Consider the following 14,557-nt stretch of genomic DNA (forward strand, 5'->3'; position numbering starts at 1 on the left):
TAATCAAGCGGGATCGACGTCTTAATTCTCCACCTTTTTCGGCTGGGACATCAGCTATAGCTTGCCACAGCTAGTCTGCCGATTATATGTCAATAGCCGCCCTGGTCTAGCTTTGGACCCTTCGAGGCTCTCTCCCTTGCCGCCACACGATGCAGTTTAGCTAATGATCCTTCCGCCATGGCCCCCAATAGAAAGCTTAGAGATCCTCAGTCACAGCTGCAACTCCTCCCTCGTCTATGACAACCTTGGAAGCACCATCATGTTCTCTGACTAGAGTTAGCGATATGGAGTAGCACAGAAGGCAGCAAAAAGATGCGCTAGATCCAGTTCGAGCACTATGTACCGACTCCCGAGGTCGAACATAAGCAAGGTATGCAAGCGATATATATGTTCAAATGCAGATGTACATTCATGGCTACATAGAATATAGGACTTGCTTACATCTTCACTCCGGATGACCAAAGAAAATTATTCCATTAAGGTCCGAGGTAACTCTTTTTTCGCATGGACTAACTCAGTAAAAACTCATGCTACTTCCTGCCCGATAGGTACGTCCGCATATAATGTAGCTCCCCGCGTCACAAACCTGCCTCAGGCACCAGCCCCACCTCACCAGCATTTGAACCCTCCAATCCAAAAGAACCAATATCTCCAAACACTCACCATGGCGCCTAAAAACAACGCTAAAGGCGGTGACAAAGCCAAGCCTGCAAAGGGAAAGGGAAAAGATGCTGGTGATGATGCAGGAAAGGGAAAATTGAAGGCTGCGACAGCGATCAACGCGCGCCACATTCTGGTACGATTTTCTTTACTTCGGTTGGATTGATATGTGCTGGAAATATTCGGGTCTAATACTTTTTTGCTCTGGTATAGTGCGAGAAACACTCCAAGAAAGAAGAGGCGCTGGAGAAGCTGCGCAACGGCGTGAAGTTTGATGAGGTTGCGCGCGAGTTTTCGGAGGATAAGGCGAGGCAAGGTAGGTTCAACCTGTTCTTTTTCTAAATTTTTTTCGAGGGGTGTTGGTCGTGATTTAGGATCTAATTTGTTTCCAGGTGGCTCGCTGGGTTGGAAGGTTCGTGGTAGTCTGGATGCTGCCTTTGAGAAGGCGGCTTATGATTTGGAGCCCAGTAGCACTGGCAATCCCAAGTATGTGGAGGTGAAGTCGGGCCACGGGTATCACATTATCATGGTGGAGGGCCGCAGATAGACTATTGATCATGGCCTGGGAGATGTCGCAGATTCAGCGTCAATACTTCGATATTATCCATTAAAGGGAGTATGCATGACGATTCATTCAGGCATTCTGATTGATTCGTGTTGACTTCCAAGCACTTGATATTCTTGGTATAGATCGACTTCGTATATTGAATCTTTCTAAAGGACTCTACTTCTCGAACTGAACGCCATAATAAAACAAAAACCTATACACCCTACTGTGCCTTCTTGGCCGCTTCGATCTTTGCCTGTTCCTTAGCCTTCTTCTCCTGTCTTTGCACCACAGCCTCGGCTCCGATACCACCGAATACCAAGGAAATTCCAAGCCACTGTCCAGCGGACAGGGAGTGTCCAAACCAGAAAACGCTCAGAAGCATGGTAAGCATCTTACGGGTCACCGTTACGGTGACAAGCAGCAGAGACGAGAAGTGCGACAGGGTGTAAAAGATGAACAGCTGACCGACAGCACCACATGCAGCAAAGCCAAGAACATTTTTCAGGGCTTCGGGGTGACGCTGCAGGAATGAGACTGCAGACCACAGTTCCGTCTCAGTAGATGGGGGAATCGGGAATGGGAGCAAATTATGCAGAATACCGCTTTGGGACAGTTGCGGCATAATCAGGAGATAAGCTGTGGTGAGAATGGTCGACAACACATTTTGCGCAACCATCATCTGGGGCCCGCTGAAGCGGGTGTACAACTTGGGAGAAGTGAACACATGATCTTGAGTTGTGTTGGTCAAGCCGTCGAGAAGGAGGTTGATGGACAACAGGAAGATACCCCACATTGACGATCCGGAGTCTCCCTTATCTGCGGCTGCAGCCACCTTCTTGCTCGTGCCAGGGTGGTGCAGAGTGAACGTGGCCACACCCAAGGTAACCATGAGGACAACACCGTACTTATACAGCGGGTATTTCTTGCGGAAGATCGTCAAGTGAAGAAGCATGACGGGGAGAAGCTTGCAGGACTTGGCGAGGATGAAGGTAAGATAGTCGATATGCGCCAGACTGGCGTAACCGAAGGGCGAAGCGAGCGAAGAAGAAATGCTCACCAGGACCAGTGGGACGAGGATCCGGCGGGTGGGGAAGATCGAGGGGACCTTCTGACCCTTTGGGGTGGAGAACAAGAGGTATGCGAAGCCGGTAATGGCGGCAAACGAGGACTGGATGGTGTTCAAGACTAGCGAGTAGGTAAACCGTTCGGGTGCAGGTGATGGATTGGCGGCTGTCGCGGGGACAGAGTAAGTGGTTGTGGTGATTGCCTCTTGTAAGACACCCCATGAAAGGCTTGAGTCATGTTAGTTCTAATAGATCCACGGATTTCTGTATCATCATGCCCTTGCAAGTAACGAGTAACGTACAATGCTGCGTATATACCGAGGACGCAAATGAGCAATTGCATTAGACCGGGAGTCTCCGCTACAGTTTCCATTGCTGCTACTGCGGCTTTGGCGGGTGCGCTTTCTTTCACAATCGAAGAGACATCTGCTGTCCCATTTGTATCTTTCTCCCGAGCTTCAACCTCATTCCGCATCGACTGCGACGGGGTTCGCTGCAGCGGCGTTGTTTGCTTTTGTCGGCCCATTGCTTTGTATTCGGGTTCGAAGGACTCGAGGGAAGGGTCAAACAAAATCTGCAGACTCGGTGATTAGGCGCTAGACGAGTAATCGAGAGGATTGGAAAGTAGTTGATCCTTGGGCCCTGAAGTGGAGCTTAAAGAAAAATAGATGATGCCATGTGTTCTTAGTTCACGCGCATCTTATCGGTAATCAATGATCGCCAGGGGGCCCCACTCAAACCCTGCAAATTAAACGCGATGGAAGGGGATTGAGGCATAGAAGGATCTGCATTTCATCTAAAAGTCATCAATGTCAAAAATCGAAAACAGCGATTCCACAGAAGAGCATGAACCATTTTCTCTCCGAACCTTGTCCATGCGATAAGCTCCTCATTGAGGAAAGCGGTGGATCAACTTGATCTCGTTCGGTAGGCGGTGAACACAGCTCCTCAATTTCTGCACAACATTTTTCAACGGATCCAAGCTTGCGTATCAGAAAGTGTCGAAACCTAAACCCCCAATTTTCCATCTCATGCTCCCATTGCCCAGCATGACATCTACACAGCCAGAGGTTCCAGCTCTAGAACCATCAGCTCTTACGAATCTCATTGATTCCGCTTCCGCATCGGGCAACCCTCTCTCCGCAACCACAATCCAAGTCTTGCACAATCTTCAACATCAACATCTATGGACATCTCTCCAAATACACGACACTGATGCCTCACAAACTGCTACAGACCAAGCTACCGGGATCTCAAAAGACATGTCCGGTGCTCCGACCTTGATCTCGGGTATTCCCCCGCATCGGGTCTACACGCACCCCGACCAGCAGCTCTACATGCTTGGCAAGGGTATTCACGAAGATGATCTTCGGCCCGAGCGGCTTTTCGTGATCCCCACCGCACAAGGCCAGACCTGGAGCTTGCGGCGTATGGCGTCTGCGTTTGATGCAATGGCAGAGCTTCAGATTGTCGAGGATGGGGAAGGGCGTGCGGCTCCGGAGGTGGATGCCGAAAAGGCGCAAAAGCTGGATGAATATTATAAGAAAAGAGAAGAAACACTCGTTACAAAAGAATGGGGCGCCCAGCGCTTGTTGCTAGCAATGGTGGATAAAGGCATGGGTGGAGATGGTACTGTGGTGTACTATGTTGTACAGGAGGGCGAGGTGAAGCCTAGGCAGAACTAAGAGAGTATCACTTTTTGGGCATGGTTCGTTTCGATGAACGGTATGTATCGTTATTCTGTCTTCAATCCATTGATTGGACGTTATTTGCTCACAAAATTATCTGCTAGAAGCGAAGGCCGGTATCACATGTACATACACGCCAGAATTATACAAGGCACAAACAACATTGGCCACCGGGTATAGTGTTTGGATGAAAAGGGGAAAGAAAGACATAAAAGCAACCATATATCTGAACAACATGCAGCGCCCCTCAAGACAGGCTCAGGCTACAGTCTCAAAGTAGCAAGTTGTCGTTCCTTTGAACCAGCTCTTGCTCCTGTCGACAGCTGGTACAATACCTGTCATACCATTGCTTCACGCTGTCAGTGTTTTCGGCGAATATGCGTCGGGCTTGCGCATCTTGCTCGCCCTCGTCACTGCCACCACCGAGAAGAATCTCGACCTGACGACAACGCCGAAGCTCTTCCCCAAGCCAGCGCTCCCATTCGGTCTGGATGACCTCCTTCTCAATGCCATTGACCACGCGCAATCCCACCAAAAGATTATGTCGATAGGATCCAAGGCGTTCACGAGTCTGCTGGAATCGTTTTGCAGCGCTCTTGGCCACTGCATCTCGGGGACCCGAGGTGCTGAGGGATAGAGGAAGCTCCGCATTTCGGAGGGCATGCTCATGGAAAGCCCCGAAGCAGTTGCTTGCATTCCCAGTATGAGCCCACATCGTCGAGTTCGCGATCGCCTCATCGATGTCTCGGATGTAGATGGCTTTGCTCATGACCATGTCAGGCTGCACGCCAAGCTTAGCCATGAAGTTCCTTGCATGTCTCTCATGCCACCAATCCCAAGTATCTCGGGAAGAATAGAAACCATTCATGAGCACGCTAGTGACCAATAGCACCAATATTATCTTATGTGCACTTACGGTCTTCACTGACCAGCGAACGGCATCGAAAGACCACATCATAAATAGTGATATGGTACTTTCCAAGAAGGACAAGGTTGTCTCGGTAACAAGCTGAGGCAAAGTGCGCTGAACTCGGGGCTTCCGGGGTTCCACTTTCAAATTGACTCCAACGCCATTGAAATGAGAAACATTGTTCTGGCGCCCAACATGGCCAAAGATAGTGATGGCCTTTTTGGTGCGGCTGTGTGCGCCCAAACGTCGCACCTGGTCGCTCACTAGATCAACCAGATCTAAGGCATCCTCTTCCAGGTCGTTACCTGCCCTCTTGTCGATCATATCTGGATGCAAATATTAGCAATTAAAACAAAAGTACCCCAGGAGAACTAGACTCACTTCTTAGACCGTAAGGGGACTTGAGCCACTCGACTTTGGTGTAGATAGCAAGCTTGCTCTTGGATTTGGCAACAAAGGTAATGACAACCTTGCTGACCAACCGGAAATTTCTTCGGAATGGAAGATGCCATGGAGTTCGCTTGTCGGTAATTACATAGCACAAATGATCGTTGAGCACATCGATGATCTGGTAGTCAGAAATAGTATTATCGTGGGTGTTCCCTGTACAACCATTAGATCAGTAGAGATTTCAGAGATATTGACCATAGAAAAATTTACCAAGAATGTCCGTCGTCGCGATTTTGTATGTGAAGTCTCGCCTGAGGTGTCGTGATTCGTTGCTTGTCCAAGGGCCTTGCTTGATGTCTTCACAATAGGTCAGTATGTTTGTGGAGCGAAGACGTGATTACAGCATGGCTTACCTCGGGCTTGTCTTTCATGAAGTAAAAGTTGCCAAACAGCGCTCTTGTCTCCAAACAGAATATGGAACAAGGCCTTGGGACTGACATCAAGTGTCTTCTCTGTGGTAAGTAAGAGGTCTCCTTGAGGAACATACTCCACGGGCTGGGTGGGAAGTCTGAATTTCGGAATGTCTCGCCCACGTCCGCCTTGACCCCTATCTAGATCGAGATCTTTGTCGATATAAATGGGAGCATGGAAATTTTTGCTCATGGAGCCGAGCTGTCCCTCATTCTTAGCGTCAGATTCGACATCTTCCCAGCTATCTGCGCTTGTAGTCCTCTTGGCGGTTCCGCTGTCCATTTTGATCAGCTCCTTCAAGAGCTCTTCAAGGGTCAGTTGCTCAACAGAAATAGACGCTTGGATCAAAAAGTTTAAGCGTTTCTGGAGAAGTCTCAGTGGCTCGAGGAATATTTTGACGGTGACCCGACCAGGCGTGTCACTTCCGAGAGGTGGAATGGTATGAAGGAAAAGGAAATCGCAATCTCTTCCTGTAGCAGCTGTGACTTCTTTGATGTTATCTAGACCGACACTTGTGGTCAACACAAGTCCAAAATGATGGCTGTAGAAATAGACGTTCCTAGTCGTAATATAGGCTCTGCCAGGAAATTCCTGCTGGTCATTGGGATTCCAAGTTGCCCTGAAAACCATAACCAGCGCCTCCTCTTTCTTGACATCAGGGAACAGCAACCGGAATTGAGCATCTTGGATCCTGAGTTGCTGTGGATAAATAGCCGGGTATTGGCTCTGGGGGTTTTTCTTGACCGCACTCTGGGCAGCTTGTTGGATTTTAGCTGCAGCTTCTCCATCGAGACTCACAGTCTGCCTGTGGCGGGGACCAGACGATGTACTGGTATTTTGCGACGTTGTTGGGGGATCGATTTGGGCAGCAATTGTGGAATCGCTCATCGGGGATGAAGGCCTATCATGATCTCCGTTGGCTTGCAGAGGCTTTTCCAGCTCAAATTTATTGAACATTCCCCAATTAGAACTTCCCCAAAGGTTTGCCATCATACCACTCGGCATACCACCAGTGTTATCCAGTCGTCCTAGTCCAATACCCCTTTCGTTACTCACAACCACTGCAGCCTTGCTCATACTTGTTGGGGCAGGTGGGTTAGCGAGGGTTGGAGGGGCAAGGCTTGCTCCGGGCTCGTCTAGGGTGCTCATGCTGCGCCCCCGGGCCCCGTCTCCGTCTTTCGTGTTGACGAAGTTGGCGCCATTATAGGGAAGAATATTGTGACTGGCCGAAATGAGACTAGCGATACCACCCGCCGGGCCAGGAATCGAGGGCGATGCTGGAGGTCCATTGTTTGACTTGCGATGAAGGTCCAATTTCTGGATGATGTGCGCTCTCGTAGAGCCTTCGGCATCATGACCCGTGAGTCGGCGACCACCCACCTCAGTGCTAGCCCTGAACGCAATTCCATCTCGATCTGGCACTGGCAGCGTTGCGCTGCGATCTGCAGAGCTTGTTTCGTCGTTGGGGTGCGGCACGAGGGAATCACTTGGATCTGCAGTGAACTCGGGAGCAGGAGGCTGCGAAATTGCGAACGCAGGGTCTTGCACAGTCATCTTTCCAGATACGGAGAGATCTGTGCTACTTGGGTTATCGAGGGCTTTTTGTTTAGCAGCTTCGAAAGCACCAATCCAGTCCATCAGGTCCTTTTGGGTTTCAGCTTGCAGGATGATGCTGCTATTTTTGGTCTTCACTTGGAAGCAGAACCGTCGCTCCTCCTGGAAAGCAGGACGAACACTGCAAAGTAGCACGCCTATCCGTTCACTTTCTTCGACGCCACCAGTACGAGCTCCTTGGATAAGACACCCAAATATACCATTCTTCAGAAAGGCCCAGCGCCTCACCCAAACCGTACGAGTGGGTTTTCCAGAGAGAGTCCGCAAGCCGAGCCAGCCCTGTTTTTCTGGCTTGGCTTCCTTGCTCATGTTGAGAGATGAGAGGGGACGAGAGCCAAGGTAAGGTACAGTGGAGATGGCATAATCCTCTAATTCGCGGGAGGGTCTGGCAACAAGTTCAGCAGCTTCTTCGATCTGCTTTCTTGTCGAGAGGAGCTCTCGTTTGGAAGATCTGTCACTTGCTTCCATCTCGTGAATCCAGCCTTTGATACGGTCCATCTCATTGCCCCACTTGGAAAAGGTGGCAGAGTTATTGTTGTGAAAGCCTCGCACCTCTCGCCATTGATCAAAGGAGACCCGAACAAGCAGTCGATCAAGTGCATTTCGAAGCTGGGGTCCCTGGACAGAGAAGTCCATGGAAGCTCTCAGATACGCCTTGCGGGCCTCGTGAAGCTGGAACGCTTCCTCCCTGAGAGTGGATGTATCCTTTGACTTCGAATGCGAGGCATATCGTGCGTGTAGGTAGTCAAATTGCTTTTGGGCTTGTTCAAGGGCGCGACGAGTATCCTACGCAAAGTCCACGGTTAGCCGTCGTCAACAGATAGGTAAATATAAGGGGAGATTAAGGGAGTGGATACTTTGAATTGTCGTAGATCTTCCTGCATGAAAACCCGAATCGGCTCGGCGATCAATGAATCCATTTTCTTGATTGTTGATACCAAGCCATGCCACAAATCCTTCGAGCTCTCCCCATTCCTCCTCATCGCCAACAACGTGTAGTCATGGTCCACAATAGCTTCAGAGACCACCAGAGGGTGGGTGGAGTAGGAGAGGAAACCGCCGACCACACTCTCTAGAGTTAGCACCTCAGAGGTGAGTTTAGTCGCGGCTTTGGCATATCCATCCAGCCATTTCTCGATAAACTCGATCTGGTCGCAGAAGTGGAGAGTGGTAGCACGGAAGGTGGGCGAGTCGAGGGCAGCTTCTTTGAGGCCAACAGGACTATGTTTTTCAGAGCATATTAGCATTGGCAGTTCTATAGAGGATGGGGGCGCGTTCAGAACTCACACCACGCTCACAAGCTTCCCTACCTGGGGTAACGGGGTGTGCGCTTGAGTCGACATCTAGTGCATGCCTCCGCCCATACACTTGACGCGAGCAAATGAGCCACTGGGGGTAGCAATGAAGAATTATACTAGGGTTCCCTTCACAGTGAATTCGAGTCTAGCAGACAAGAGATGCTGGAGAATCCTGGTGAGAGCTGTCCACGTGCAGGTCAGCGGATTTGAAGCCTCACAATAGTATGATCTAATTGGCTACGTCAGTTCGGCGGAAGCTGGAGTACTTTAGTGCCTTATTGTCCAGGTGTTAGTCAGGCACCTATTCTGGTGGCTTGTCCAGGGCGGTGTGTTATTTTTTTTTCTGCCCATCAATTCTTGCCGCGAAACAGAAAAGTTATACAAGCTATTCTACGAGTCTCCTTCATTACCACAATGGAGCCCCCTTCGAAGAAAATGCGGACGCTCTTGGATGATGATAGCTCTGACTCTGGCGATGATGCTGGTGGTGTACCCGTCAGCAAGTCGCCAGAAGCTGGCTTCAAGATCAACGAAGATTATGCCAAACGGTTCGAGTACAATAAGAAGCGGGAGGAGGTTGCAAAGCGTATGTTTGACCTATTGAATTGATGAATTATTTGGTTGTGTGAATTCAGCTAACTTGCGCCTCCGTTCTAGTGGAAGCGAAATACGGCAAGACAACCACTCTAAGCAAACGCGGCTACGAAATGGAGGAGGAAGATGAGTCTTCCACTGACGAGGAGGAGGATGATATTGGAGAGCTTGCAACGGAGGCGCTCGATGTAGAAATCATGGAAACTCTCAACGCTATCCGAAACAAGGACCCGCGCGTGTACGATACCAACGTCACTTTCTACTCCAAATTCGACGAAGACGAGGCCAACGCAGCTCCCAAGGAGAAGAAAGAAAAGCCCATGACATTGCACGACTACCATCGCAAGAATCTGCTGAGCGGCGCTCCCACTGGAGAAGAAGATGCTCCCATGACTTTTGCGCAAGAACAAGCTGAGCTGAAGAATGCACTCGTCAAGGAGTTGCATGCATCGGATGATGAGATGGAGGATGCGGATGACTTCCTAGTCCGCAAGTCTGCCCCAGAGCCAGTTGAGAAAAAGGAAGTCAAGCTGGACATCGAGGGTGCCGACAAGGACCCAGAGACCTTCCTCTCCAACTTCTTGTCCGCTCGAGCATGGGTTCCTGAAGGTCGGCCGGAACTCCAACCCTTCGATTCCGATGATGATGAGGAGGTCGATCGGGCCGATGCCCTTGAGGAGGCGTACAACTTCCGCTTTGAGGATCCCAACAAACTCAACGAGGTGCTGGTCACCCACGCTCGTGATGCAACCAACAAACAATCCGCCCGAAGAGAAGAGAAGAGCTCCCGCAAAAAGATTCGTGAGGCCGAACGTCAGCGCAAGGAGGAGGAAGCAAAGCAGCGCGAGACCGATAAGAACCGGCTGCGCAAGCTCAAGACCGAAGAACTGCAGAAGAAGATCGAGCAAATCAAGGAAGTGGCTGGATTCAGAGCATCGGAACTCACCGACGATGACTGGATTCGCTTCCTCGATGGTTCCTGGGACGACAAGGAATGGGAAAAGGAGATGGAGCAGCGATTTGGCACGGACTACTACGCTGAGGATGCTGCTTCTGGCGATAAGAAGCATCCCAAGAAGCCTGAGTGGGACGATGATCTCGATATCACTGACCTGATTCCGGACTACAAGGATGAGGACGGAGATCAACCCACTTTAGAATTGGATGAGGAGAATGAAGACGATGGCGAAGACGAGGCTCCAGCCTCCAAGAAGAGCAAAACACAGGATAAGCGCGACCAAAAGAGGGAGGCTCGCAAGGAACGAATGCGCATCCAGGAGGCTGTTGACCGCAATCTGGACCTGGACATTACCTTGCTTCCTGGTGCCACCAAGAAGAACTCTACCAAGTTCCGTTACCGTGAGACTTCGCCCCAGAGCTTTGGCTTGACAGCACGGGATATTCTCATGGCCGATGATACCCAGCTCAACCAGTTCGCTGGTCTCAAGAAGCTCGCCTCTTTCCGTGATGAGGAGAAGAAGGCGAAGGATCAGAGAAAACTGGGCAAGAAGGCGCGTCTTCGCCAGTGGCGCAAGGATACTTTCGGTGATGAGGCCGGTCCTTCCTTTGACTTGGGTCCCAAGGTCCAGGAGACTGCGGATGAGCAGGCCGGTGATGATATGAAGGTCGATATCCGCGAGGGTGATGGACGCAAGAAGCGTAAGCGGTCTAAGAAGCACTAAGCAAAGTGCAGCCAAAAAGAATTTATTGTCCATAGTTATTATCTATATGAATGGGGTATGGAGTTTTGACTTGATAGTGATTATATTTATGGTTTAATTGAATCCTGAATCGATTGTGCCTATCCATTCATCCTATGCAGCCCTAGGCTAGGTACCTACATCGGTGGATATATAAAGTTGTATACACTCGTATCCGGTTACATCTATAGCCCTAGAGGTAAAACCTTTGTATCCCGAGGCACTCAACATTTGAAACTGGAATCCTTGGAATCCTCTGGTCAGGGCTAATGGTAGTACGTAGTAGTAGATATCCTGGCTAGTTTCGAACGTCTACGACCCTATCGAAATTCGAAGAGCCCTGAAGTGGAGACATATACTCCAGCACATGTGACTGCTCAGGTACCTAATAAAAAGTCGGCAGAACATCGACGCTGCCATACACTTCAGTTCCAAAGCTAGGTACGATCAGATTAACACTGTTGCCCCTTGCCACTCATGAGACTGGTTCATTGGACCAGTCCATTTGTTTCTGCAGGCCCTTCTACGAGTCCTAAAGAAAGCAAACCGGCTTTTGACCAGGGGTATCACCAAGTTATCGCCGTTTCAGGCTGTATGAGTCTAAGATTCAAGCCATAATAAAATTTTTGCAGATATCACCTTGAAGCCTAGAAGCTAAGCTCTCGGACAAAAATCAAAAACATCTGCAGCTTAGGATTTATGATATGCACATCAAAGCTGCATTGTACATAGATAGCGTATCCGTAGTTCCCGGAACCCAGCAGGCAAGTGGATCCGTATTGTTGGCGTACGGAGTACCTGGCCTTGTCTGGGTACTTTGCACATGCGGCTCACCTCCACTTTAAACCTTGTACCCGGTACATAAAATTGAAGAGAAAAATGGCTCATATTGACAAAATTTGATTGCACCTATCCAGGGGTTCAATGTACATAACAGATCTCGCATTGCGTAGAGTCCCAGATGCTCGAATGAAAAGGTTCAAAGATTATATTGTATATTTATAATAGCAAACGTCTGCCTGTGAGAAGATCTCCAACATCAACCTTGGAGGACCTGATACTTTGTAGATCTCTGGGTTTCAGTAGGCTGGTACCTCTCTTTGTTCAACTTTAAAGTATTAATTTTTCGATTCATCCAGGGCTCTAGAACTAATCATCAACAGTGGATTCCTAATTTCCCCAGGAACAGGTATTTGGTTCGGGGGTATAAAATTCTACAGGTGGCAAGTGAGGTCGGGTCGCCTCCATCGGATGCTCGGGGCAGGGGAAAAAAGGAGTGTTGCCCCGGTTGTGAGTGGACCAGCGGATGGGGAAAGATACGCTCGTACCCAGACATGACGGTCCACCGGGCGCTTGGACGCTCACCGTTGCTCGGGCTACGTGCTTGGGAGTGGTTGATAATAATATATAGGGCTTCAGAAAACCAGGGAAATTGATAAAATAAAAGTGAAGCAGGGACTTTACAAGGTATTGTTAATATGGGTACGACTTTTCAGTTTTTGTTATGATTCCAAGAATGATCTATAGGGGTCCGATGTTGTAACCAGTAAACTGATGCAGAGATTTTTAATTACAGGCCGATCGGGAGATATCGGCAAGGTGGCCGGCCATACAGGGAATTACGGTAATAAAATCCTGATTAGGTGTTAGTGTGCTGCGTGTCGCTTCTGCCCGTGTACGGCAGTATTTTTCTCCCTTCCGCCCCCTGCGCTCTCTTATTCTTTTTCTTCCCTTCCGTCCCCGAACCTTTCTCTCTTCTCCATCTCCTCTCTTTTTTTCGTTGTAGCATCTATTTTCTTGCACAACCTTCACAATGGCTCAGGGTGACGTTAACCAGGGCGATAAGTCCGTCTTCGGCATGCCCGTAAGTTCTTTCCCCCTGCTATCCAGATGAGCTGGCCGGTCCTGTCGCACGCGTCTCGAATCGATATCCAGGGTTATCCGCCCCGGAGTCAATTCCAAGATGCCAGCGTAGGGAATCATCAACTAGCTCATCACAATGCAAAGCACAGCGTGAAGAATAACTGGCTAACAACTACTTTCTTCAGGGCTTCGTTGTCGACTTCTTGAGTATGTGTTCACTTTTTCAAGTTTTAGCCTGTGGCTGAGATTTGTCTCCATCTGGCATCCATAACCAATGATCAATACTAACTGATTCTACAGTGGGTGGTGTCTCCGCCGCTGTCTCCAAGACCGCTGCTGCCCCCATTGAGCGCATCAAGCTGCTCATCCAGAACCAGGTTGGTTACACCCCCTTCATAACAAAGCATCCATCGGCGTGGATCGACGAAGAAAAGAATCAAATTCGAATCCAAGAGTGATGGCAATCAGATTACTGGTATAATTTACCGGAACTGGTCGTTTTGACACTTGGAGGCGAGATGAGAAAAATTTTTCGTTGGTCCGTGGCGGTCGGGAAATATGCTTTCATCATCCGATCAGCCATTAACCTTGCTTTCACTTTAGGATGAGATGCTCAAGGCTGGCCGTCTTTCCCACAAGTACGCCGGTATTGCCGACTGCTTCCGTCGCACTGCCGCCGAGGAGGGTGTCGTCTCCCTGTGGCGTGGTAACACCGCCAACGTCATCCGTTACTTCCCCACCCAGGCCCTGAACTTCGCTTTCCGTGATACCTACAAGTCCATGTTCGCCTACAAGAAGGAGCGTGATGGATACACCAAGTGGATGATGGGTAACCTTGCCTCCGGTGGTGCTGCCGGTGCCACTTCCCTCCTGTTCGTCTACTCCCTGGACTACGCCCGTACCCGTCTGGCCAACGACGCCAAGTCCGCCACCGGTAACGGTGACCGTCAGTTCAACGGACTCGTTGACGTCTACCGCAAGACCCTTGCCTCCGACGGTATTGCCGGTCTCTACCGTGGTTTCGGTCCCTCCGTTCTCGGAATTGTTGTCTACCGTGGTCTGTACTTCGGTATGTACGACTCCATCAAGCCCGTTCTCCTGGTCGGTCCTCTTGAGGGCTCTTTCCTCGCTTCCTTCCTGCTCGGATGGACTGTTACCACTGGTGCTGGTGTTGCTTCCTACCCTCTGGACACTGTCCGTCGTCGCATGATGATGACCTCCGGTGAGGCCGTCAAGTACAAGTCCTCCATGGATGCTGCCCGCCAGATTATCGCCAACGAGGGTGTCAAGTCTCTCTTCAAGGGTGCTGGTGCCAACATCCTGCGTGGTGTTGCCGGTGCCGGTGTCCTGTCCATCTACGACCAGGTCCAGCTCATCCTCTTCGGCAAGAAGTTCAAATAGATAACTCGCCCTCAAAAGCGGTTATTTTAATCACCTTGTAGTTTATACTGGAGTCGGGGATGTCTTCCCTGCCCCCAGTGTAATCACTGGGCGCGGGAAGCTGAGGTTGTGGGAATGGTAAAAGATAGATGCGTCAAGAAATGGGTTCTGGGGGATCTTGAGCATAGAAATGGTGTGATTCTTCCTTTATGGACCCGATGTACTTTACTGCCTGCAAGCTCTTTTTCTTTTCTTTTCAAAATCTGTATTTTTTTCAACGTATCTGTTCTTTTGTAAATTTCTCCTTCCGTAGAGACTTCTCTTAGTGCACTCCGACCTTCGAGACATCTTCATAATGCCTTGTCTGTTCCCTAG

At 49.8% G+C, this 14,557-nt stretch overlaps 6 protein-coding genes across 6 annotated transcripts; 4 read left to right on the forward strand and 2 right to left on the reverse strand.

Moving 5' to 3' along the window:
* Positions 1–664: 664 nt before the first annotated feature.
* Positions 665–1,207, forward strand: N7503_005774 (peptidylprolyl isomerase; the record flags this gene model as incomplete). The annotated part of the gene is made up of 3 exons (XM_057065321.1): positions 665–796; positions 874–976; positions 1,053–1,207. 3 exons carry the CDS (start codon positions 665–667, stop codon positions 1,205–1,207), a joined length of 390 nt encoding a protein of 129 aa, XP_056923064.1.
* A 223-nt stretch (positions 1,208–1,430) lies between these two features.
* N7503_005775 (UDP-galactose transporter HUT1) lies at positions 1,431–2,800 on the reverse strand (the record flags this gene model as incomplete). The annotated part of the gene is made up of 2 exons (XM_057065322.1): positions 1,431–2,502; positions 2,577–2,800. The coding sequence occupies 2 exons, from the start codon at positions 2,798–2,800 to the stop codon at positions 1,431–1,433; spliced, it is 1,296 nt and encodes a 431-aa protein (XP_056923065.1).
* Positions 2,801–3,323: 523 nt separating this feature from the next.
* N7503_005776 (uncharacterized protein) lies at positions 3,324–3,959 on the forward strand (the record flags this gene model as incomplete). The annotated part of the gene is made up of 1 exon (XM_057065323.1): positions 3,324–3,959. The coding sequence occupies one exon, from the start codon at positions 3,324–3,326 to the stop codon at positions 3,957–3,959; it is 636 nt and encodes a 211-aa protein (XP_056923066.1).
* Positions 3,960–4,233: 274 nt separating this feature from the next.
* N7503_005777 (uncharacterized protein) lies at positions 4,234–8,848 on the reverse strand (the record flags this gene model as incomplete). Its single annotated transcript, XM_057065324.1, has 6 exons — positions 8,635–8,848; positions 8,205–8,568; positions 5,676–8,133; positions 5,533–5,619; positions 5,254–5,475; positions 4,234–5,198 (listed from the first exon to the last, which is right to left on the reverse strand). Exons 1-6 carry the CDS (start codon positions 8,688–8,690, stop codon positions 4,234–4,236), a joined length of 4,152 nt encoding a protein of 1,383 aa, XP_056923067.1. The 5' UTR covers positions 8,691–8,848.
* A 211-nt stretch (positions 8,849–9,059) lies between these two features.
* On the forward strand, positions 9,060–10,921 carry N7503_005778 (KRI1 family protein; the record flags this gene model as incomplete). The annotated part of the gene is made up of 2 exons (XM_057065325.1): positions 9,060–9,231; positions 9,303–10,921. The coding sequence occupies 2 exons, from the start codon at positions 9,060–9,062 to the stop codon at positions 10,919–10,921; spliced, it is 1,791 nt and encodes a 596-aa protein (XP_056923068.1).
* Positions 10,922–12,752: 1,831 nt separating this feature from the next.
* Positions 12,753–14,203, forward strand: N7503_005779 (putative mitochondrial ADP,ATP carrier protein (Ant); the record flags this gene model as incomplete). The annotated part of the gene is made up of 4 exons (XM_057065326.1): positions 12,753–12,803; positions 12,988–13,009; positions 13,103–13,179; positions 13,406–14,203. The coding sequence occupies 4 exons, from the start codon at positions 12,753–12,755 to the stop codon at positions 14,201–14,203; spliced, it is 948 nt and encodes a 315-aa protein (XP_056923069.1).
* Positions 14,204–14,557: the final 354 nt, after the last annotated feature.

This window comes from Penicillium pulvis (genome assembly GCF_028828015.1).
Source record: "Penicillium pulvis strain IBT 33274 chromosome Unknown contig_23_segment0_segment0, whole genome shotgun sequence".
Classification (NCBI taxonomy): Eukaryota; Fungi; Ascomycota; class Eurotiomycetes; order Eurotiales; family Aspergillaceae; genus Penicillium; species Penicillium pulvis.